The sequence below is a fragment of the Pseudophryne corroboree genome, chromosome 6, assembly GCF_028390025.1.
Source record: "Pseudophryne corroboree isolate aPseCor3 chromosome 6, aPseCor3.hap2, whole genome shotgun sequence".
Classification (NCBI taxonomy): Eukaryota; Metazoa; Chordata; class Amphibia; order Anura; family Myobatrachidae; genus Pseudophryne; species Pseudophryne corroboree.
Window position 1 is genome coordinate 474,950,998 of NC_086449.1, and position 17,929 is coordinate 474,968,926.

The window sequence follows — 17,929 nt, forward strand, 5'->3', positions numbered from 1 at the left end:
TTTTTTTTTTAAACAAATCACAGCACATTTTGCTAAATGAATCAAATCTGAATTTTGGAGATTAAATCATTAGTACTAATATATATTAGAAATATTAGGATTTAATTCATCCAATCACCAAATTGGAAACAACTGGAGCAGACATATTAAGCCTGATATCGGATTTAGAATAATTATATAAAGATCAGTTGATCCAGCAATTGCATATAAATATGCTCATGCTACAAACTCTCCATACATGTGGATCACAAGTCAAGTGTTGTATGTTCCTGAGTCATCATGACAGAATGTTTGATAACATGCAAGACTCACTAATAAATAACATGTACCATATAACCATCAAATTAAATGCATTGAATGCAAAACAATATACCACCGGTATCAACAGATAAAGTGAGCTAGATAATAACACCTTATGGGCAGTATTAGTCGTAATTTACAGAGACTAATTAGCCCCGATGCTGAAATCAATCCACAATAAGCATCCTTGTTTTGTCGATCATAGCCGCGCAAATACATAAGTCCATGACTTTTCACGGAACCTATGTGCTTTCATGTAAAAAAGAAACATTTCTTGGGTGGAAAAAACAGGGGCTATTTGGATTGCACGAAAAGAAAATTGGCACAAAAATAAATGCTAAAACCACTCCGTTTCATGCCTTAAAAATGTTCAGGTCTTAGATGATAAACCATACTATTCCCAACATTGCAGATACTTTTGTGCAATTACTGATTAATGTTATACCAAGTGAAAGAACCGTTGTTAGAAACAGCATGCTCGGGTATCCTCAAATGGGGAATGCCTGGCCAAACTTATATGCATCCACCTAGCCTATGTAAGATGGTAATTCATGAGTGGGTGTCAGTTTATTCACAGATTACACATTTACTTACAACTAGTGATGTGGGAGCATGATATCCTGCTTCTTAGTGTGAACACAGACTGGAACAGGCTAGCTACTAATTTAGAAGATAAAAACGTGACATTTGAATGTTACCTGAACTTTGTTCAGCAAACATTTACTACTAGAGGAACCAAGCACCTCCTCTCGATCCATAATGTTCAGTGTTACCTTTATATAAAACTAGCTGGGATACCCGGCGTGGCCCGGGTTGAAGATTGGACCCTGAAGTACACCTGCAGCCTTCATTGTTTTATATTGTCCTGTGACTGTCCTCTAATCCATTCCATTGATATGCCACAGTCTGAATCTATCGCTAAGACCCCCCCAGGGAGGTTGCTGTAATTATCACTGCCTGCAGGATGACCTGTAAGATCAGACAGTGAGTTAAATACTAATAATGCACACTTTTTAATGTTTAAGTTTAGTATGCAAACACAGAGGGCTGACTAATATATATGGTCAACATTTATCAGTGAGAGTCAGTGAGTAGTTGTCCCTGGCATTGTCTGAGTGTGACAGTATGTGTATAATATATACAGTATGAGTGTGACACTATATGTATATTATGCATGAGAGTGTTACAGTGTGTGTATATTATGTATGAGAGTGCAACAGTGTGTGTATTATGCATGAATGTGACAGTGTGTATGTATTATTCATGAGAGTGTGAGTGTGTGAGTGTGTGTGTTAAGCATGAGAGTGTGACAGTATAAAAGTGTGATAGTGTTTTTGTGTGTCTATTATGCATGAGACTGTAACAGTGTGTGTGTATATTATGCATGAGTGTGACTGTGTGTGTGTATTATGTATGAGCGTGTGTGTATTATGCATTAGTGTGACTGTGTGTGAGTATTATGCATGAGAGTGTGACAGTGAGTGTGTCTGTGTATTATGCATAAGAGTGTGACTGTGTGTGTATATTATGTATGAGAGTGTGACAGTGTGTGTATATTATGCATGAGAGTGTGACAGTGTGTGTATATTATGTATGAGAGTGCGACAGTGTGTGTGTATTATGCATGAGTGTGACAGTGTGTGTATATTATGTATGAGAGTGCGACAGTGTGTGTATTATGCATGAGAGTGTGACTGTGTGTGTGTATTATGTATGAGAGTAACATTGCGTGTGTATTATGCATGAGAGTGTGACTGTGTGTGTGTGTGTGTGTGTGTGTGTGTGTGTGTGTGTGTGTGTGTGTGTTAAGCATGAGAGTGTGATAGTATAAAAGTGTGACAGTGTTTGTGTGTGTATTATGAAAAAACAATATTATATATCAGAGTGTGACTGTGTGTGTGTATTATGCATGAGAGTATGACTGTGTGTATTATGCATGAGAGTGTGACTAATAGGGATATTCAATTTGTCCCGAAGCTGGCGGGTGATAAGTATCGCCACCGGGGGCTATTTAATTGACCCCGATAAGCCGGCGCGTGCCGCGGCTTATCGGGGGTTTTGCTTCACCTGCCTCCAGCAGGCGAAGCAAAATGCCCGATAACAGCCCCGTTTTCATCCGAAAACGGGGCTATTTCACCCGAAAACACACAGGTTTCACTGAACCTGTGTGTTTACGGGTGTAAAAGGACTTGTTACCGGCCGAACTAATTAAATAGCCAGACCGCAGCACCTGAAGAAACATCAGGGTTTTTTACTCCCGATGTTTCTTCGGGCCAAATTGAATATCCCTGTGTGTGTTTATTATATGAGAGTGTGACAGTGTGTGTGTGTACTATGCATGAGAGTGTGACTGTGTGTGTGTGACTGTGTGTGTGTGTATTATGCATGAGAGTGTGACTGTGTGTATTATGCATGACAGTGTGTGTGTGTGTATTATGCATGACAGCATGACTGTGTTTGTGTGTAATAGGCTTACCAACTATTCATTTAAACCAGAATACTCATTAGTTACACAGGTTCTATGCTGATTAAAGCAAGGTGAAATGCTGGCTTGTATTAAGCCAGCCACAGAACTTGTGTAATTCACGAGTGTCCAAGTTAAAAGGGATAGGGACGAATACAATAACCCGCAAAATCATGGTAATTTACCGGAATTCCCATTTTCACATCTTTTGTGTCGCAAAAACTGACTTTTCGTAGGTATGCGCACTCCCCCGATTCGCCTTATTCAATTGAAAATTAACAAAAACGGGATTACCCGGGAAAATTGGTGCCAAAAGTGAAAAGTGAAACATGGGTAAATTTGGCTGTACCACTTAAAAAAAGAAAATAACATCAGATAACAGAATAAAAGTTTATTATTGGTTATAATAAATGTATTTCTGGTACTTAAATAGGGTCAAATGGTTGTTACAGTATATGCATTTTTTTTCAAATGTAAAAAAAATATAGAAAGCATTTTTTTCAGCAAAATAAGTGCTAAAATTCAAGTACATTAACATGGGTATAAGTGTATATTTGGGTCATTTTAGTTTTAAAAAAAAAAAAATAGTGGAAACAGACCGATTACTCCCACCTGCAAGTCTAAAAACACCTGTCTCATTCACAAAGCACCCCAATATACCTGTACCATACCTTGTACCCCAATATCCATAATTATGCACTTTTTACCCCACAAATGACGTCATAATTGGCCAATTAAAATAATTAAAACCTCTTAAGTGCCTAATTAGTCATTCAAGGGGGTGTCTCCGGGGTTCTGAACCAAATCCCGATATTTTTAACTTAAAAAAGGGATTTTCCCTAAGTTTATCACCTGCTTAGAGTTGGTGAATTGAAAATTGCAGTAAAATGACTTCAAAAACTTTTTTTGCAGACAATTGAATAGGTGCTTTCGATAGTTTACCACAATTTTTGTAAATCTGACTGTACCCTCCAAAAAAGCTAAACTAACATCAGATAACAGTATAGAAGTTTATTATTTGATATAATAAAAGTATTTTGGGTACTTAAATTGGGTGAAATGGCTGTTATATGCATTTTTTTCTAAATAAAAAAATGATGGTAAGCAAGTGTTTTTCATTAAAATATGTGCTAAAATTAAATTGGGGGTACATAAAATGGGTATAGGTATATATAGGGATCATTTTACACCTCTTTAAAAAAAGACAAAAAATGATTACTCCCACCTGCAAGCCTAAAAAGACTTCTCCAACTGTTAAAGCACCCCGATATACCTGCCCTATACCTTCTACCCCAATGTCCATCATTTTACAATTTTTCACCCCAAAAATTACATGTCATTATTGGCCAGTAACAAATAATTAGTAACTTCTAAGTGCCTAATCTGTCATTAAGGAGGGTGTCCCAGGGGTTATGAAACAAATCTCGACATTTTTAATTTAAAATAGGGATTTTCCCAAATTTGTCACATGCTCAGAGGTGATTAATTGAAATTTGCAATAAAATTACCGCAAATCCGTTTTCGCAGACAACTGAATAGGCACTTTTCACAATTCCAGGTAAATTTGCAAAAACAGCTTTTCGGAGCTAATTAAATTTGTCTCATTGTCTGACAGACTGCTTGAAAAAACATCACCTAAAGAAATGTATAATTTAACTAGGACTAATATAACTATGTAGTATGTATACAGAAATGTACAGACATCGACTGCACAAAGAGGTCCAAATATAATGTGAAATGCATCCAGTCAAGTTTAAAACAGTCTATCTGGCTAAAAAAAAACTACAAAATGTAGGTATTCTCATTTTTACAATCCACATATTTTTGTTTCACAGATACATTATTTTGAAACTACAGTTTTGTTTTTTTGTTTTTTTGTCAGTAAATATAAATAAAATATTACATATATATTTGAAAACTGTTATACACTAATATTTGTTACTAAGGAAAAATACCACTGACTCAAAGTATTTGTCCAGTATAGGAGGATTTATTTATTTATTTATTATTTATTTATTTTAGTTGTTGTTTTTTTTTTTGCAAAGTCTAATTATAGTCTTTGACTATTTTGTTATAAATCTATTACATTTTCATATTATATTTTTCCAGTTTCGGACTTGTGCTCTGGGTATACAAATTTCACTGTAGTAATTAGCACAGATGACGTTACCAGTTTAGTCAGACAATAGCTGCAGGTGTGTCAGCTACAGAATGATTACCAGAGAGATTGCTGTTTCACAAAACTTTAACCTTCCGGGAATAGCTGTAATCAAATACTTGCTCAATTCTCAACAGTACAAAATGTATGTACCAGTGCTGAATATGAGTAACGCTAGTTACCTTCTGAGTGTTACTTCTACCTTACATCTGCCATTAAGAGACATACTTAGGGACCTATTTATTAAACAATGTTAAGCCATAAATCCTACAAAATGTTTTCACAGGAATAGGGCAACATTAAGTCATTCTGATTTATTTATTTACTTATTTATTTATGCTATAAAGCCGTAGATATCACAGATGTCCACACACTAAACTGCTGTCTGGATTTACAGGTATGACTGGGAAAGATCTGATCGATTTCAACTTGGAACCCAACAGAGATGGGCTATGTAGATCATTTGAATAATGAGAAGCTAGAGGAGAGAGCAGCACTGGGAGGGTGTTCCATATTGAGGGACAAGAAAAGTCTTGGAGGAGTAAGTGAGGAACAGATACGATAATAGAAGTAGTGCAGGAAATCACTGCTGATATGCAGGAGGGGTGGTATTCAGTATGATGGTTGTTGGGATCCTGACGCTCAGTATACCGGTACCCGAATCCCGACAACTATTCTCCCTCTTGGGGGTCCACGACCCCCATGGAGGGAGAATAAATAGCGTGGCGAGCGCAGCGAGCACGCAAGGGACTCATTTGTGCTCGCCCCACTGCCGGCATGCTGGTGGTCGGGATCCCGGCGCCGGTATACTGGGCACTGGGATCCTGATCGCCGGCCACTCATACTACACCCTGCAGAAGACATACAAGAGGGCAGTGGTTCACAAACGTTTTTTAATCACGGCACCATAGAGTATTATAACTTTTTTCACGGCACCCCCAGGCCAAAAGTTTCTTACTGAGAATTTAGAAAAAAATATTATATTAAGTAAATTGTGTTTATCCTTAGGTAGAATTGTGTGGTGAGGGCCAGGATTTACTTTTGTTTGTCCATAGATTTTATGATTGACAGCCAACAGCACTGGTTTTGCCTATTACATTGACCATAAATAATTTTAATTGGTCCTGGACCACCAACCCAGACACCCCAGCAAGAGTCTCGAGGCACCCCAGAATGCAACGGCACACAGTTTGAGAACCACTGCAATAGGGTATTTAAAGATTAATCAGTAAGCCAAGCAGAAAGAGAATGATGGACAACTGTTTCTGTAATAAAAAGAGGCTAGATTTTAAAGGCAGCCGCCTTTGATTTATGTGAGATTTTTGGAAATGGGGTGTGGGAACAGTTGGGAGACTAAGGATAAATATAGGAGTCTATGGTGGTCATTCCGAGTTGATCACTCGCTAGCAGTTTTTAGCAGCCGTGCAAACGCTATGCCGCCGCCCTCTGGGAGTGTATTATAGCTTAGCAGAAGTGCGAACGAAAGGATCCCACAGCGGCTACAAAATTTTTTTGTGCAGTTTCAGAGTAGCTTCAGACCTACTCAGCGCTTGCGATCACTTCAGACTATTCAGTTCCTGTTTTGACGTCACGAACACGCCCTGCGTTCGCCCAGCCACGCCTGCGTTTTTCCTGGCACGCCTGCGTTTTTCCGAACACTCCCTGAAAACGGTCAGTTTACACCCAGAAACGCCCTCTTCCTGTCAATCACTCTGCGGCCAGCAGTGCGACTGAAAAGCTTCGCTAGATCTTGTGTGAAACTACATAGTTCATTGTAATAGTACGACGCGCATGCGCATTGCGCCGCATAAGCATGCGCAGAAGTGCCATTTTTTTGCCTGATCGATGCGCAGCGAACGAAAGCAGCTAGCGAACAACTCGGAATGACCACCCATAAGCGAAGTGGAGATAAACCAAATCTGCATTGTTTAAATGGAGATTTGGCTTATGTCTGCGACTCTAAATTAACAAAGGGTTAACCTTGGAGAAATCAGGGCTTTCTCCATGATAATGTAATTTACATGGAGCCAGAGGCATAGCCAGAACTTTGTGGACCCATAGCTTAGCAACATGATGAAGGGGCACCTGTCCCAGTGATTCAAGAGAAACCACTGGAGTTGTTAATTGTATGCCCCATAGGGATCAGTATGATATACAGGCGGCCGGGATGCTGGCCATCAGTATACCAACAATAGCATGGGTGTCGTGGACACCATGAGTGGGAATAGCCCGTTAGCCGGGATTCCGGCTGGCGGCATTGTCAGTCGGGATTCCGTCGTCGGTATCCTGACCTCAGGAATCCTGACCTCAGGAATCCTGACTGCAGGCTACCTTTCTGCATCCCACCCCATAATAGTGTCCTTGTTCATTTTCTGAACCATAGTAGTGTCTTAGTTAATGTTATGCTCCATAGTAGTGCCCGAGTTCACATTATGTCATAGTGTAGGGACACCAGAACACATTATGCAACACAGTATCAGCAATTCACATACAGTGTTCCAACTTCATATTATGTACCATCATAATGCCCTCAGTCCGTTCATTTTCTACCACATTACAATGAGCAGGTCCAGGAGCATAACTAGAAACACTGTCAGACCCAAGGCAAACGTATTATCACACAATGGTGAAAAATGTATATAGGCCCTCATTCCGAGTTGATCGCTCGTTCTTTTTCATCGCATCGCAGTGAAAATCCGCTTAGTACGCATGCGCAATGTTCGCACTGCGACTGCGCCAAGTTATTTTGCTATGAAGAAAGTATTTTTACTCACGGCTTTTTCTTCGCTCCGGCGATCGTAGTGTGATTGACAGGAAATGGGTGTTACTGGGCGGAAACACGGCGTTTTAGGGGCGTGTGGATGAAAACGCTACCGTTTCCGGGAAAAACGCAGGAGTAGCCGGAGAAACGGGGGAGTGGTTGGGCGAACGCTGGGTGTGTTTGTGACGTCAAACCAGGAACGACAGGCACTGAACTGATCGCACAGGCAGAGTAAGTGTGGAGCTACTCTAAAACTGCTAAGTAGTTTGTGATCGCAATATTGCGAATACATCGGTCGCAATTTTAAGAAGCTAAGATACACTCCCAGTAGGCGTAGGCTTAGCGTGTGTAACTCTGCTAAATTCGCCTTGCGACCGATCAACTCGGAATGAGGGCCATAACACGAGTAATTGTGACAGGGAAGGTGGGCCCCTCCTAGCTCTAGGCCCCATAGCAGCTTCACTCTCTGTACCTATGGTAGCTATGCCCTTGTATATAACACAAGTAACTGTGACAGGGAAGGTGGGCCCCTCCTAGCTCTAGGCCCCATAGCAGCTGCACTCCCTGTACCTATGGTAGCTACGCCCTTGTATATAACACAAGTAACTGTGACAGGGAAGGTGGGCCCCTCCTAGCTCTAGGCCCCATAGCAGCTGCACTCCCTGTACCTATGGTAGCTACACCCTTGTATATAACACAAGTAACTGTGACAAGGAAGATGGCCCCTCCCACTTCTGGGCCCTGTAGCAACTGCATTCCCTGCACCTATGGCCTTGCATGGAACATGTTCCAATAGACCTTTATGGGTACTGTGGCTTGAATTAATTTAGCATTATTTGGGATAAAATGCTGATCACTTAGGGGTTTCAAACCTGCTGCAAATAACTACACAACAAAGGTGAATTGTATTTGAACTCTCCAAACTGCTGGGTATTGAATCAGGCAGTTCCTCTATTACTTTCCCCCTAATATTGCATATAGCCTGCATATATGCATCAACTCAGAAGCAATGAGGCCCAATAATACATTTGAAAATGTTGGCAACTGTTTAATCCTTATGGTAAGATACAATTGAATGTAACAGGGTGTCACTTATGCTAATCTGGGTACTAAAAAATTGTAATGGCATAAATCTACTTGCTTAGAACTTACTATAACCTAACTTAATTTATTTTATAATTCTGTATTTACAGAAGGATCACAGACATATGAGTTTGAAAGTGCAAGGAGACATGCAGAGTGTAACAGAAAAATAAGCAGCAAGTATGTTGCATTCAAATTCAATATAATGCAATAACAAAACCAACGTGGAATAAATAAATACTAATACGAATAAGATACAAAACAGATGTCTAGGAAGCTAGACTAACATTTATCTCATTTGTCAACAATAAGCTGAAATAAAGCACATATGACAAATGCCACATACAAAAATACAACAAGCAATACATATTAAAATAAAACTTATATAATGCAGTAATAGAGGAAGCATAAAATGTAGTTATAAATGTATGTGTAGTGAGTGGCCAGTTTTATACAGTACTGATTCTTCAGCTCTATATAGTTAGTTGATGCTGTGCAGAATTGCATCATTAACAACAGTTATTTATCAACACACAACCTTAAATTAGACACAGAGTGGGGCGATTAAATACTTTTTGTGCCTGATCACCTTTTTTGCGCATGTCGCACCCAAACGGACCGGGTTTTGCTATGTAAAGTGGTTAAACCCATCTAAACTAATGGGCATGACACGAAAAAAAGTGCTGTTAGGGCACCCAAACAGCCAACTTTTCACACATTTCAGCTCACCACCTCAGGAGGTTGCTAACTGAACTGTCTCCCTTTGGGGAGATCATGCCCAAGCAGAGTAACAATTTAATTGTTCTGCCAGGCACCATCTAGTGGTAGCCACGGGCAAAAACAATTAAATATCCCCCACAGACATAGGTACTAAATAAATCCATAAGTACACATGTGCTTAAGTACACTCATAGCATAGAAACTACAGAACTTCTGTTTGCCAAGACTCGGACTAGTTTCAACTGAAAATGTAAAAAAAATGTGGTATATGTTGCAATATTTGCAAATGAAAATAAAATCAAGATGATGTCTCCTGATCCGATTACCAGATTTCACAGTTTAAGTTTTCAAGATGATGTCTCCTGATGATGTCTCATGATCCCATTACCAGATTTCACAGTTTACTATAAAGTTAAAAAATATAAAAAAAATATAAAAAATAATAAAAGCACAGCATGTACATCCCATGGCCAACATGTAAAATCCTGCAACTTCCAAACACTCTACTGATTTTGGCAATATAGACATTAGACTTGAAATGGTAATTAGTCTTAAGTCAATGCCAGGTTGTTTTTATCTTAACACTAACTGCTGCTTCAAATCTAGTAGATATAGCCCTGGAATCGTGCCTGTGCCTACAAATTGCAGATTATTATATTTGGACCCATATCTCTAACCATCCCCAGTACCAGCTGAGCTGCTGTCAACTCTAATTGTGAGGACACAAGCGGATGGTGTATCTTGTCCTAGCACAGACTGGTTAGCACAGTGTTGATACCTCAATTGGGGCTGGGAGAAACGGGTGCAGGAAAAGGATAAAATACTGGTGTATTGAACAAAACTGCACCAGTATAATGGATGGGGGTTCTACCTACCTCTTTCATTCAATTAATACTGTAAACATGTCAACATTCTTCATCCAACAGTCCAATTGGAAACAAAATGTTTGTAATATGTTGTGGTGATTTCCTTTTTTTCTACTACACAGACAACAAAATATAGATTAACTTTTCCTAAAGTGCAAGGGGTATGGATTATGAATTTATATTTTATTTTTTTGCTACTCCAGCAGTCCCAATGTCATTCATTGCCCTGTTCTCCACCAGTGATGTGCAATGAGGTCAATGACTGGGGAGGCACTGGCTAGGATAAGAGTCAGATTTATACCCACAAAGGTGCTACAGTATATACTTTGTTACCCTATATTTATGAATACAATAATCACAGTTTTTTTCTTCTTACCAACTAATAACATGAAAACAGTTTGTTACAGAAAGTTGCCAGTATAAAATAAGACTAGCCATAAAAGGGAGAGCACTAACAGGTTTTTAAAACCCACTATACTGAATTAACCCTTTTGTCTTCTTGGTTCAAATACTAAAATTTCACACTTGCCCTAGAGAGCAAGCGTGGGATGTAATGCTGGAGATGCAGGATTCTGACTTTTTTTTAAAGGGGCAATTACTTACAAAGCATGGTTTTGCCTTGTAAGTGATTGCCCCTTTAAAAAAAATGTCAGATCTGCCAGCATGCTGTACTTCCTGCGATCTCGGACACCATTACATCCCACCCCAAATCTCTATTTTTAAGTATGCCAGCCCCTGGGAACTATCTGCTACCTACCTCCCTGTGGCGGGGGAGTAAGCTGCCCACAGGAGGGGAGTGGGCCTGCCCTGTGCCCCCCTTGCCCAGTCCCAGCAACCACTCACAAGCACGTTCCCCTGTATTTTAGCCATCTTGATCATCAGTTTCTCCGTCAAATTAGCTGTTCCTGGTTGGGTGCTGGGGAACGTCCTGGATAAGTCACCTGGCACTGCACCAAGCCATGCCCCCCTCAGTGAGGCAGATCTGATAGCTACCTCCCCTTGTGCTGTGTTTTGCAATATTATTGGCCATAGTACAGCCCCGCCCCCATCTCTAAGCAGTGCGTGACTCTCACAGGGGAGGCCGAGCTCATAGCGGCCTCACCTCTGGTCTCTCCCTAACAGTCCCTGTATTTCCAGTGGAGCACTGCAACTTTGGGGAGTTTTACCATCAAAATTATTAGAATAATACAAATATGATATTTAGCATTTATAAATGTATTCTTTGTATTCTAATTATTCCTTTTTAGAATCAAAACTCTGGAGTATACAGAAGTATGACAGATGAGGCTCCTCCTCCCCTGCCTAGGTTGACTGCACGTCACTGGTCTCTACAGTTTGGTCACGGGATTGGAATTGGTGCTTTGCATTAATAACTCCTGCCTCCTGTGGCACAACTCTACAAATGTATTTACAGTGTAGTTACAGTTTCTTCTATAGCGTAGCATATTCTGTTGCGCTTTACAATTAGAACAACAGTAATAGAACAAAACTGGATAAAAACAGACAGACATAGAGGTAGGAAGACCCTGCTCGCAATCTTACAATCTATAGGGAAATAGGCATTGATACACAAGGATAGATGCTACCTATTGCATAATGGTTACCCAGATTGCTAGGTTCTTAATGGGTTGTATGATATAATCACCCAGCAATGTTGGCCAAGGGTCACAGGAGGGTGTACATCCTTAAGGATGTTATGAAGAGCCCCAGCAGTTGTCAGCACAGGGTTGCTAGCCTCTGGAGATGTAAGGATGCTATTTTTTGCACTCCCATCTCCAATAGAAATACCAGCTCTGCATTGGTTTAGTTTTCACTATGGCAGAGTTTTCTCCTGGTCTCACAGTGATACTGAAATCCAGGCTCGGCTGTCTAGCACTGAAAATAGTTTAGGTTTTGTGGATGGGACATGTTGCCCATTTTAACCACTTTGATTTAGAGAAAATGAGCCAATGAAAGCAAATGGCTGACAGATTACTAGTAGGCTTTTCAAATTCACCTTTCGAATAACCATTGCTGTATATACTGTATATGGCATTTTTCTTATAACTGCCCATGGAGATTCAAATGATATGAAGGCCAGGAACTCCGGCACCAAAACTGTAAACTGAAATGCCGCTGAAGTAATTGAATTATGGCAGATATGAGAATCCCATCTGTACTGTGGAGGAAGGCAGGGTAGAAGGTGAGGGGGGAAATGTGCTGAATGACTAATGCCATTATACGTTCCTGTGGGTAAACAGGATGATTTTTCATATTTTCTAGCAAATAAATCATCAAAATAATGGAAAACATGAAAAAAAATATATTACTGATATCAAAGTTAATTGACTGAAAAACGTATTAGAAATATTGTGTTCTTGAAGAATGTGCAGTCTACCCTAGCACAATTTGCCATTAGATATTCTGATGTAATCACATGCAGTGCTCTGACATCAATAAACTCCAACACTGACATGGGGGGTAATTCAGACTGAATCACTGCAGCGGCAGCGATCGCAGCCTGAATTACTTTGTGGAGCGCACACGCGCAGCAGCTGCACTGCGCGTGCGCACCCCGGGAGCCCAGTGAAAAGCTATCAGCATCTCACTGGCTGCGATCGCCTCTGCCTGATTGATAGGCAGAGGTGGTTGCTGGGCGGGAGGGGGCGTGCCGACGGCGTTAGAATGCCTTTGGCGGGGCCCGGCCCGGACAACGGAGACGTGTCCAGACCATTGGGGGAGGGGCACACCGCGGTCGCTGCGTGACATCACATGCAGCCGCTGCGACCCAGAATGCGGCAGGCAGCTCCATGCCAGCACGCAGGAGCTGTGCAGGTAGGTACTTGCCAGGTACAAAAGCATCACTGCCGTGCGATGCTTTTGTACCTGTGTGTGTGTGTGGGGGGGGGGGCTGATATGCGGGGTGGACTAGCCCTGTGCTGGGCGTCCCACCGCATGTCAGAGTAAATGATCGTAGATGTGCTGTGCTAAATTTAGCACATCTATGATCGACTATGAATTACCCCCATAGTCCTGTAGGAGCCACCCATGGGGGTAATTCAGACTGCAACGCTGCAGCGGCAGGGATCGCAGTCTGAATTACTATGCACAGGGTGTACTGCACATGTGCAGCCAGTGAGATGCTAAAGGCAGAGGCAGTTGCGGGGCGGGAGGGGACATGCCAATGGCATTAGAATGCCGTTGGCGGGGTGCGGTTCGAACAACAGAGGCATGTCCGGGCTGTTGGGGGGGCAGGTCGCAGCGGCTACATGATGTCACACGCAGCCGCTGCGACCCGAGATGCCGTGGTGAGCCCCCTGCCAGGGCGCAGGAGCTGCTCTGGCAGGGAGCTACTTGTCAGGTACAAAAGCATCGCTGCTGTGCGATGCTTTTGTACCTATGCGAGGGGGGGGGGGTCTGACATGTGTGGCGGGCTAGCCCTGTGCTGGGCGTCCCCCCACATGTCAGAGAAACTGATCGTAGATGTGCTAAATTTGGCACATCTACGATCTGATCTGAATTACCCCTTATATTCGTTACTTCAGTCATAAAGGACATTTTTAATTGTCAAAGTACTCACAAAATAAGCCACATTATCACAGCTGTTCTCTTAAGTATGCAACGTTTTAAAAATACTAGGCTAAAGAATCTTGATCTAGCTTCTCTGTAACAATAACATAATTGCCATGTTTATACTAATATAACTTTACTGATAAGAGCAGATCACAGGTGCATGTGGCAAATGTATCCCACAAGGAAAGCATATATAACCTTTATGACTGGTTTCATTTTAAACCAGAGGTTCCCAAACTTTGTGCCGTGGCTCCCTGGGGTGCCTCGGGACACTTGCAGGGGTGCCCTGGGTTGGTGGTCCAGGACCAATTCAAATTATTCATGGTCAATATAATAGGCAAAACCAGTGCTGGTGGCTGCCAGTCATAAAATATGTGGCCAAACAGAAGCAAATCTTATCCCTCACCACACAACTGACCCTAAGGATGACATATAAACGCAATCTACTTAATGTAATATTTCTTTCTAAATTTCTCAATAAGAAATTTTTGGCATAGGGGTGCCGTGAAAAAATTCTGATATTCTAGGGCGCCGTGATTTAAAAAAGTTTGGAAACCACTGTTTTAAACAGAGTTCTCACCCAGGCAGGGTCAGCTTTACCATTAGGCAGCTGCCTAGGGAGCCAGGATTTGGGGTGGGGCAACACTGAGTCTGCCTATCACATAATTAAGGATGTCTTCGAAAGAAACATCCTTGTTGTACTTAATGCAAGTGTTGGCTGTGGAACACATTCATCTGAAGGACTGGGAAGTGCAGGGACGTGCGGTGAGCTAAATAGCTCAGGAGGCACTGGCTAGCACCAGAGCCAGATTTACAAGCAATATATGAGCCAAAGGGTACATCTGAGCATTATACACAGGTGCAGCAGTATAAACTCCTGGAAATTTGGTGAGTTTTGATCAGAGATGTGATGAAAAGACAGGCACTGCCTCACCTGCCACAGACTTTTTACGCCAGTTTTGGCTATAAAAATGATTAGAATAATGCAAAGAAGATATTTCAAACATATTCTTTATATTTTTTATTTACTTTATACAGTCAAAACTCTGGCACAAACGTTAGTATGACAGGAAAGGCTCTGCCTCACCCCACTGCATGTCACTAGGGAAGTGGGTATTGGTGGTAGTTGGGGATAGTAGGCTGAAGTTTTGCCTAGGGTGCCAAGAAACCTTGCACCGGCCCTGCACACAGGCAATGCACTACCATCAAACAAGGAAATACATTAGGCACATATTATTCTGATTCTTGCAGGTGCGAATTTCATCATCAGCAGTCCAGAGCATCAGAGCTCCCTCCCAGATCAATCTCACAGACCCACATGTACAGAGCAGGAAACTAGGATTTTTTACGTAATAAAATTTTATTTAATTGTGAAAGAAAATGATGCAACATTCTTAGGTACAGAGTTCACACCTTTGCTTTATGAGCAAAGCAGGGAGGCCCACAATAGTAAAAGGTATTGCTCACCCCACCCCCCAAACTACAGCCATTGGAACTAGAAAACATACATGGTCATTTGTTAAAACAGATTTCTGCATACACAAATGAATTATTACGTGTGTGTGTGTGTGTGTGTGTGTGTGTGTGTGTGTGTGTGTGTGTGTGTGTGTACACAATATACTCTTATGCTCATTTTGTTCAAAAGTAACAATAGCCAACCTGATGTGATTAATATAGCAGATCTTTATATGCTAGCTTTCAGAAAAAAGGATGGAAGATGAAGTTGCAATTATAAGGGGATTAGATGCTGCAGCAAAACTCTATTTACATTATTAGATATTATTACTAATACTATGTAACTAGATTGAAATATGCTGAATTTCAATGTGAGAGGTGAAAAAATGGTCAATTGAATTATTCTGTAAAATCACTGCTACAAACTACAGACTATGGGGGAGCTGCATCAAGCCCTTTAGAGTGGGGAAGTTGCCCATACCAATCTAGCCAGAGGCTACCAACTGGCTGCGCTAGAAAACTCATTCTGTCCTCCTGCATATGCTATCCTGCTCCAACATTGTACAGTATAAACCCACAGTGAGCAGGGTGTACCTGTTATTATCTCTGCATTCCACGTTCAATAATAAATAGTTGTATTCTCCTAATTGCTTTTACAAAGTAACAAAGCACAGGAGACAAGAAGTTATATGAATATCAAGGCTATCTGCTGTGACATAACATATGTTACTTGTGGCATCTGAAATGTATCCAGCAGACATGGAAATCACTTAAGAATGAAGTGATTCCTCGCCGGATGAATGGCTGCATGTAACACTTGGGATCATACACTGCCAGCTCAGTTATGTAAATGAGTACAGTCAGTGCCCCCCACTCCTCATGCCAAGTCACCCACCCTGGCTGTCTGTCTCATCACAGGAACTCGCTGATTTCTCTGCCCTGGCACCTGCACCACACTCTAACACCAGGAAACCACTGTAATCAGCTGCATATTCTGGATATTTCTGTACATACTCATATCTTTCATATTAACCCTAGTTTTACCAAGGGAAATACACACACCCACACCTTGGGAATAGTATGATCACTGGTGGCACATGGGGAAGGCATGGTGCTGGCGGTGTGGGAGATATTCTTGTGTAGTCCATAATTCCACACTTGAGTGACGCAAAATAGCAGCATAATTCCGTTTATTGCAGTAACTGCTCCTCTCCGCGCAGTTTTTGGAGTCATGAAGCTGTTGCACGTGCACTTGTTCTTATAATCTATATACAGATATATAACTTAGCCGATATAATATTATATACTGTATATATACTGGCAGACAGGAACGCTGTACTTGCAAACACGTCCACTTAAGTTTATCTTTAACCCTTTCCTGTCCAGGGCATGCACCGATTTGACATAATCGCAATATTGCGCCTCCTCCATAGACGTTACTGCGCCTCCCCCTCCATGTACCGTTATCCAGCACTGCACTGCCCAGCGTGCGCTCAGCTCCGGCGGGTGGAGGCAGCCCAGAGCTGTGAGTGCCACCTGTGCCTGTCACATCCTGCAGCGCTAACCTGACGCTGGCAGGGGGCCCCCGGCGCCATCCCGCTGGCACGACACATCCAGGAGTTACCAGAAACTATCCCCCGGCCCGTCCGCAGCACCTAACCCCACGCTTAGTGCACACACAGTGGCAATCCTACCTGCAGCCCGCTGTACATAAGCCGAAGAGTGTCGGAGACCGGCAGAGGTAGCAGCATGTCCATCCACCTATGTGGCGTGCCCGTGTCCCCGCGTCCCTCAGGTGGAGCACAGGGAGCCACAGGGAGACTCAGCAACTGGTCCCGAATCTCCTGCCCACATCAGCTCCGGCTCAGTGAGTCAGTGTTAGGAATCCGTCGTGCAGAAATCAGGGACTGAATCAGCCAGGAGAGGGAGGGAGCTGCCAATGTCCGATAGGATTCCATGCACTCAGCAGCAGCTCCACTCTCAGCTCCTCCTCACCTCCAGGGGTGTGATAAAGCGGCAAGCACACAGAGGATGGCCATGACACACACAGGAGTTCAATACTCAGCTTTATAGTCAATTGTCTGAACTCTTTTGGGTGGTAATAGCTATCGAATAATACAGTGATAGCCAGCCCACCAGTAATGTATCAGTGATACCAGGGCCAGCACAGAAATCATGGGGCCCAGTACACTATTTCTGCATATCCCCCACCGTCCAACGCCCCCCCTAACCCCAGTCCAGTCTCCCACACATCCCTCTCCTGCATGTGCCAATAAAGGTATTGCCAAATAAAAGACACTATAATACCATTATTATGCAGGGGAGCGGATTATTAGAGCTACACTGAAAAGGTCTACAGTCAGTAGGTCTGCCACTAATGATAGACATGCATTAGGTCAACAGGGTCAAAGGTTGACATGGAAATGTTTTGGCACTTGTCTGCCACAAGCAAGCCCCATTAGTGTACAGAGTCCCCTCGCAGCCAGAGCAGTGTAGGCCCCTGGGCACAGCAATGCACTGGGGCCCCTACCCAACCATCAGCAGCAGGGGCAGGGGTTGCTATCAGTGGC

At 42.2% G+C, this 17,929-nt stretch overlaps 1 protein-coding gene and 1 long non-coding RNA gene across 3 annotated transcripts in view; one reads left to right on the plus strand and one right to left on the minus strand.

Moving 5' to 3' along the window:
- Positions 1 to 17,397, minus strand: part of MET (MET proto-oncogene, receptor tyrosine kinase) — a 226,627-nt gene extending 209,230 nt beyond the window's left edge. Inside the window, exon 1 of one of the 2 annotated variants that reach the window (XM_063927234.1) lies at positions 17,054 to 17,397. In XM_063927234.1, coding sequence (XP_063783304.1) covers positions 17,054 to 17,116 — 63 coding nt within the window. In that variant the 5' untranslated portion in view covers positions 17,117 to 17,397. Of the gene's footprint in view, positions 1 to 894; positions 946 to 17,053 lie in introns of those variants that run through there. The other variant, XM_063927235.1, reaches the window with a different exon arrangement.
- The window catches only part of LOC134932641 (uncharacterized), a 32,261-nt gene continuing 31,470 nt past the window's right edge, over positions 17,139 to 17,929 (plus strand). The window contains exon 1 of the long non-coding RNA XR_010179433.1: positions 17,139 to 17,226. This is a non-coding gene — a long non-coding RNA (uncharacterized LOC134932641). The remainder of the gene's footprint in view (positions 17,227 to 17,929) is intronic.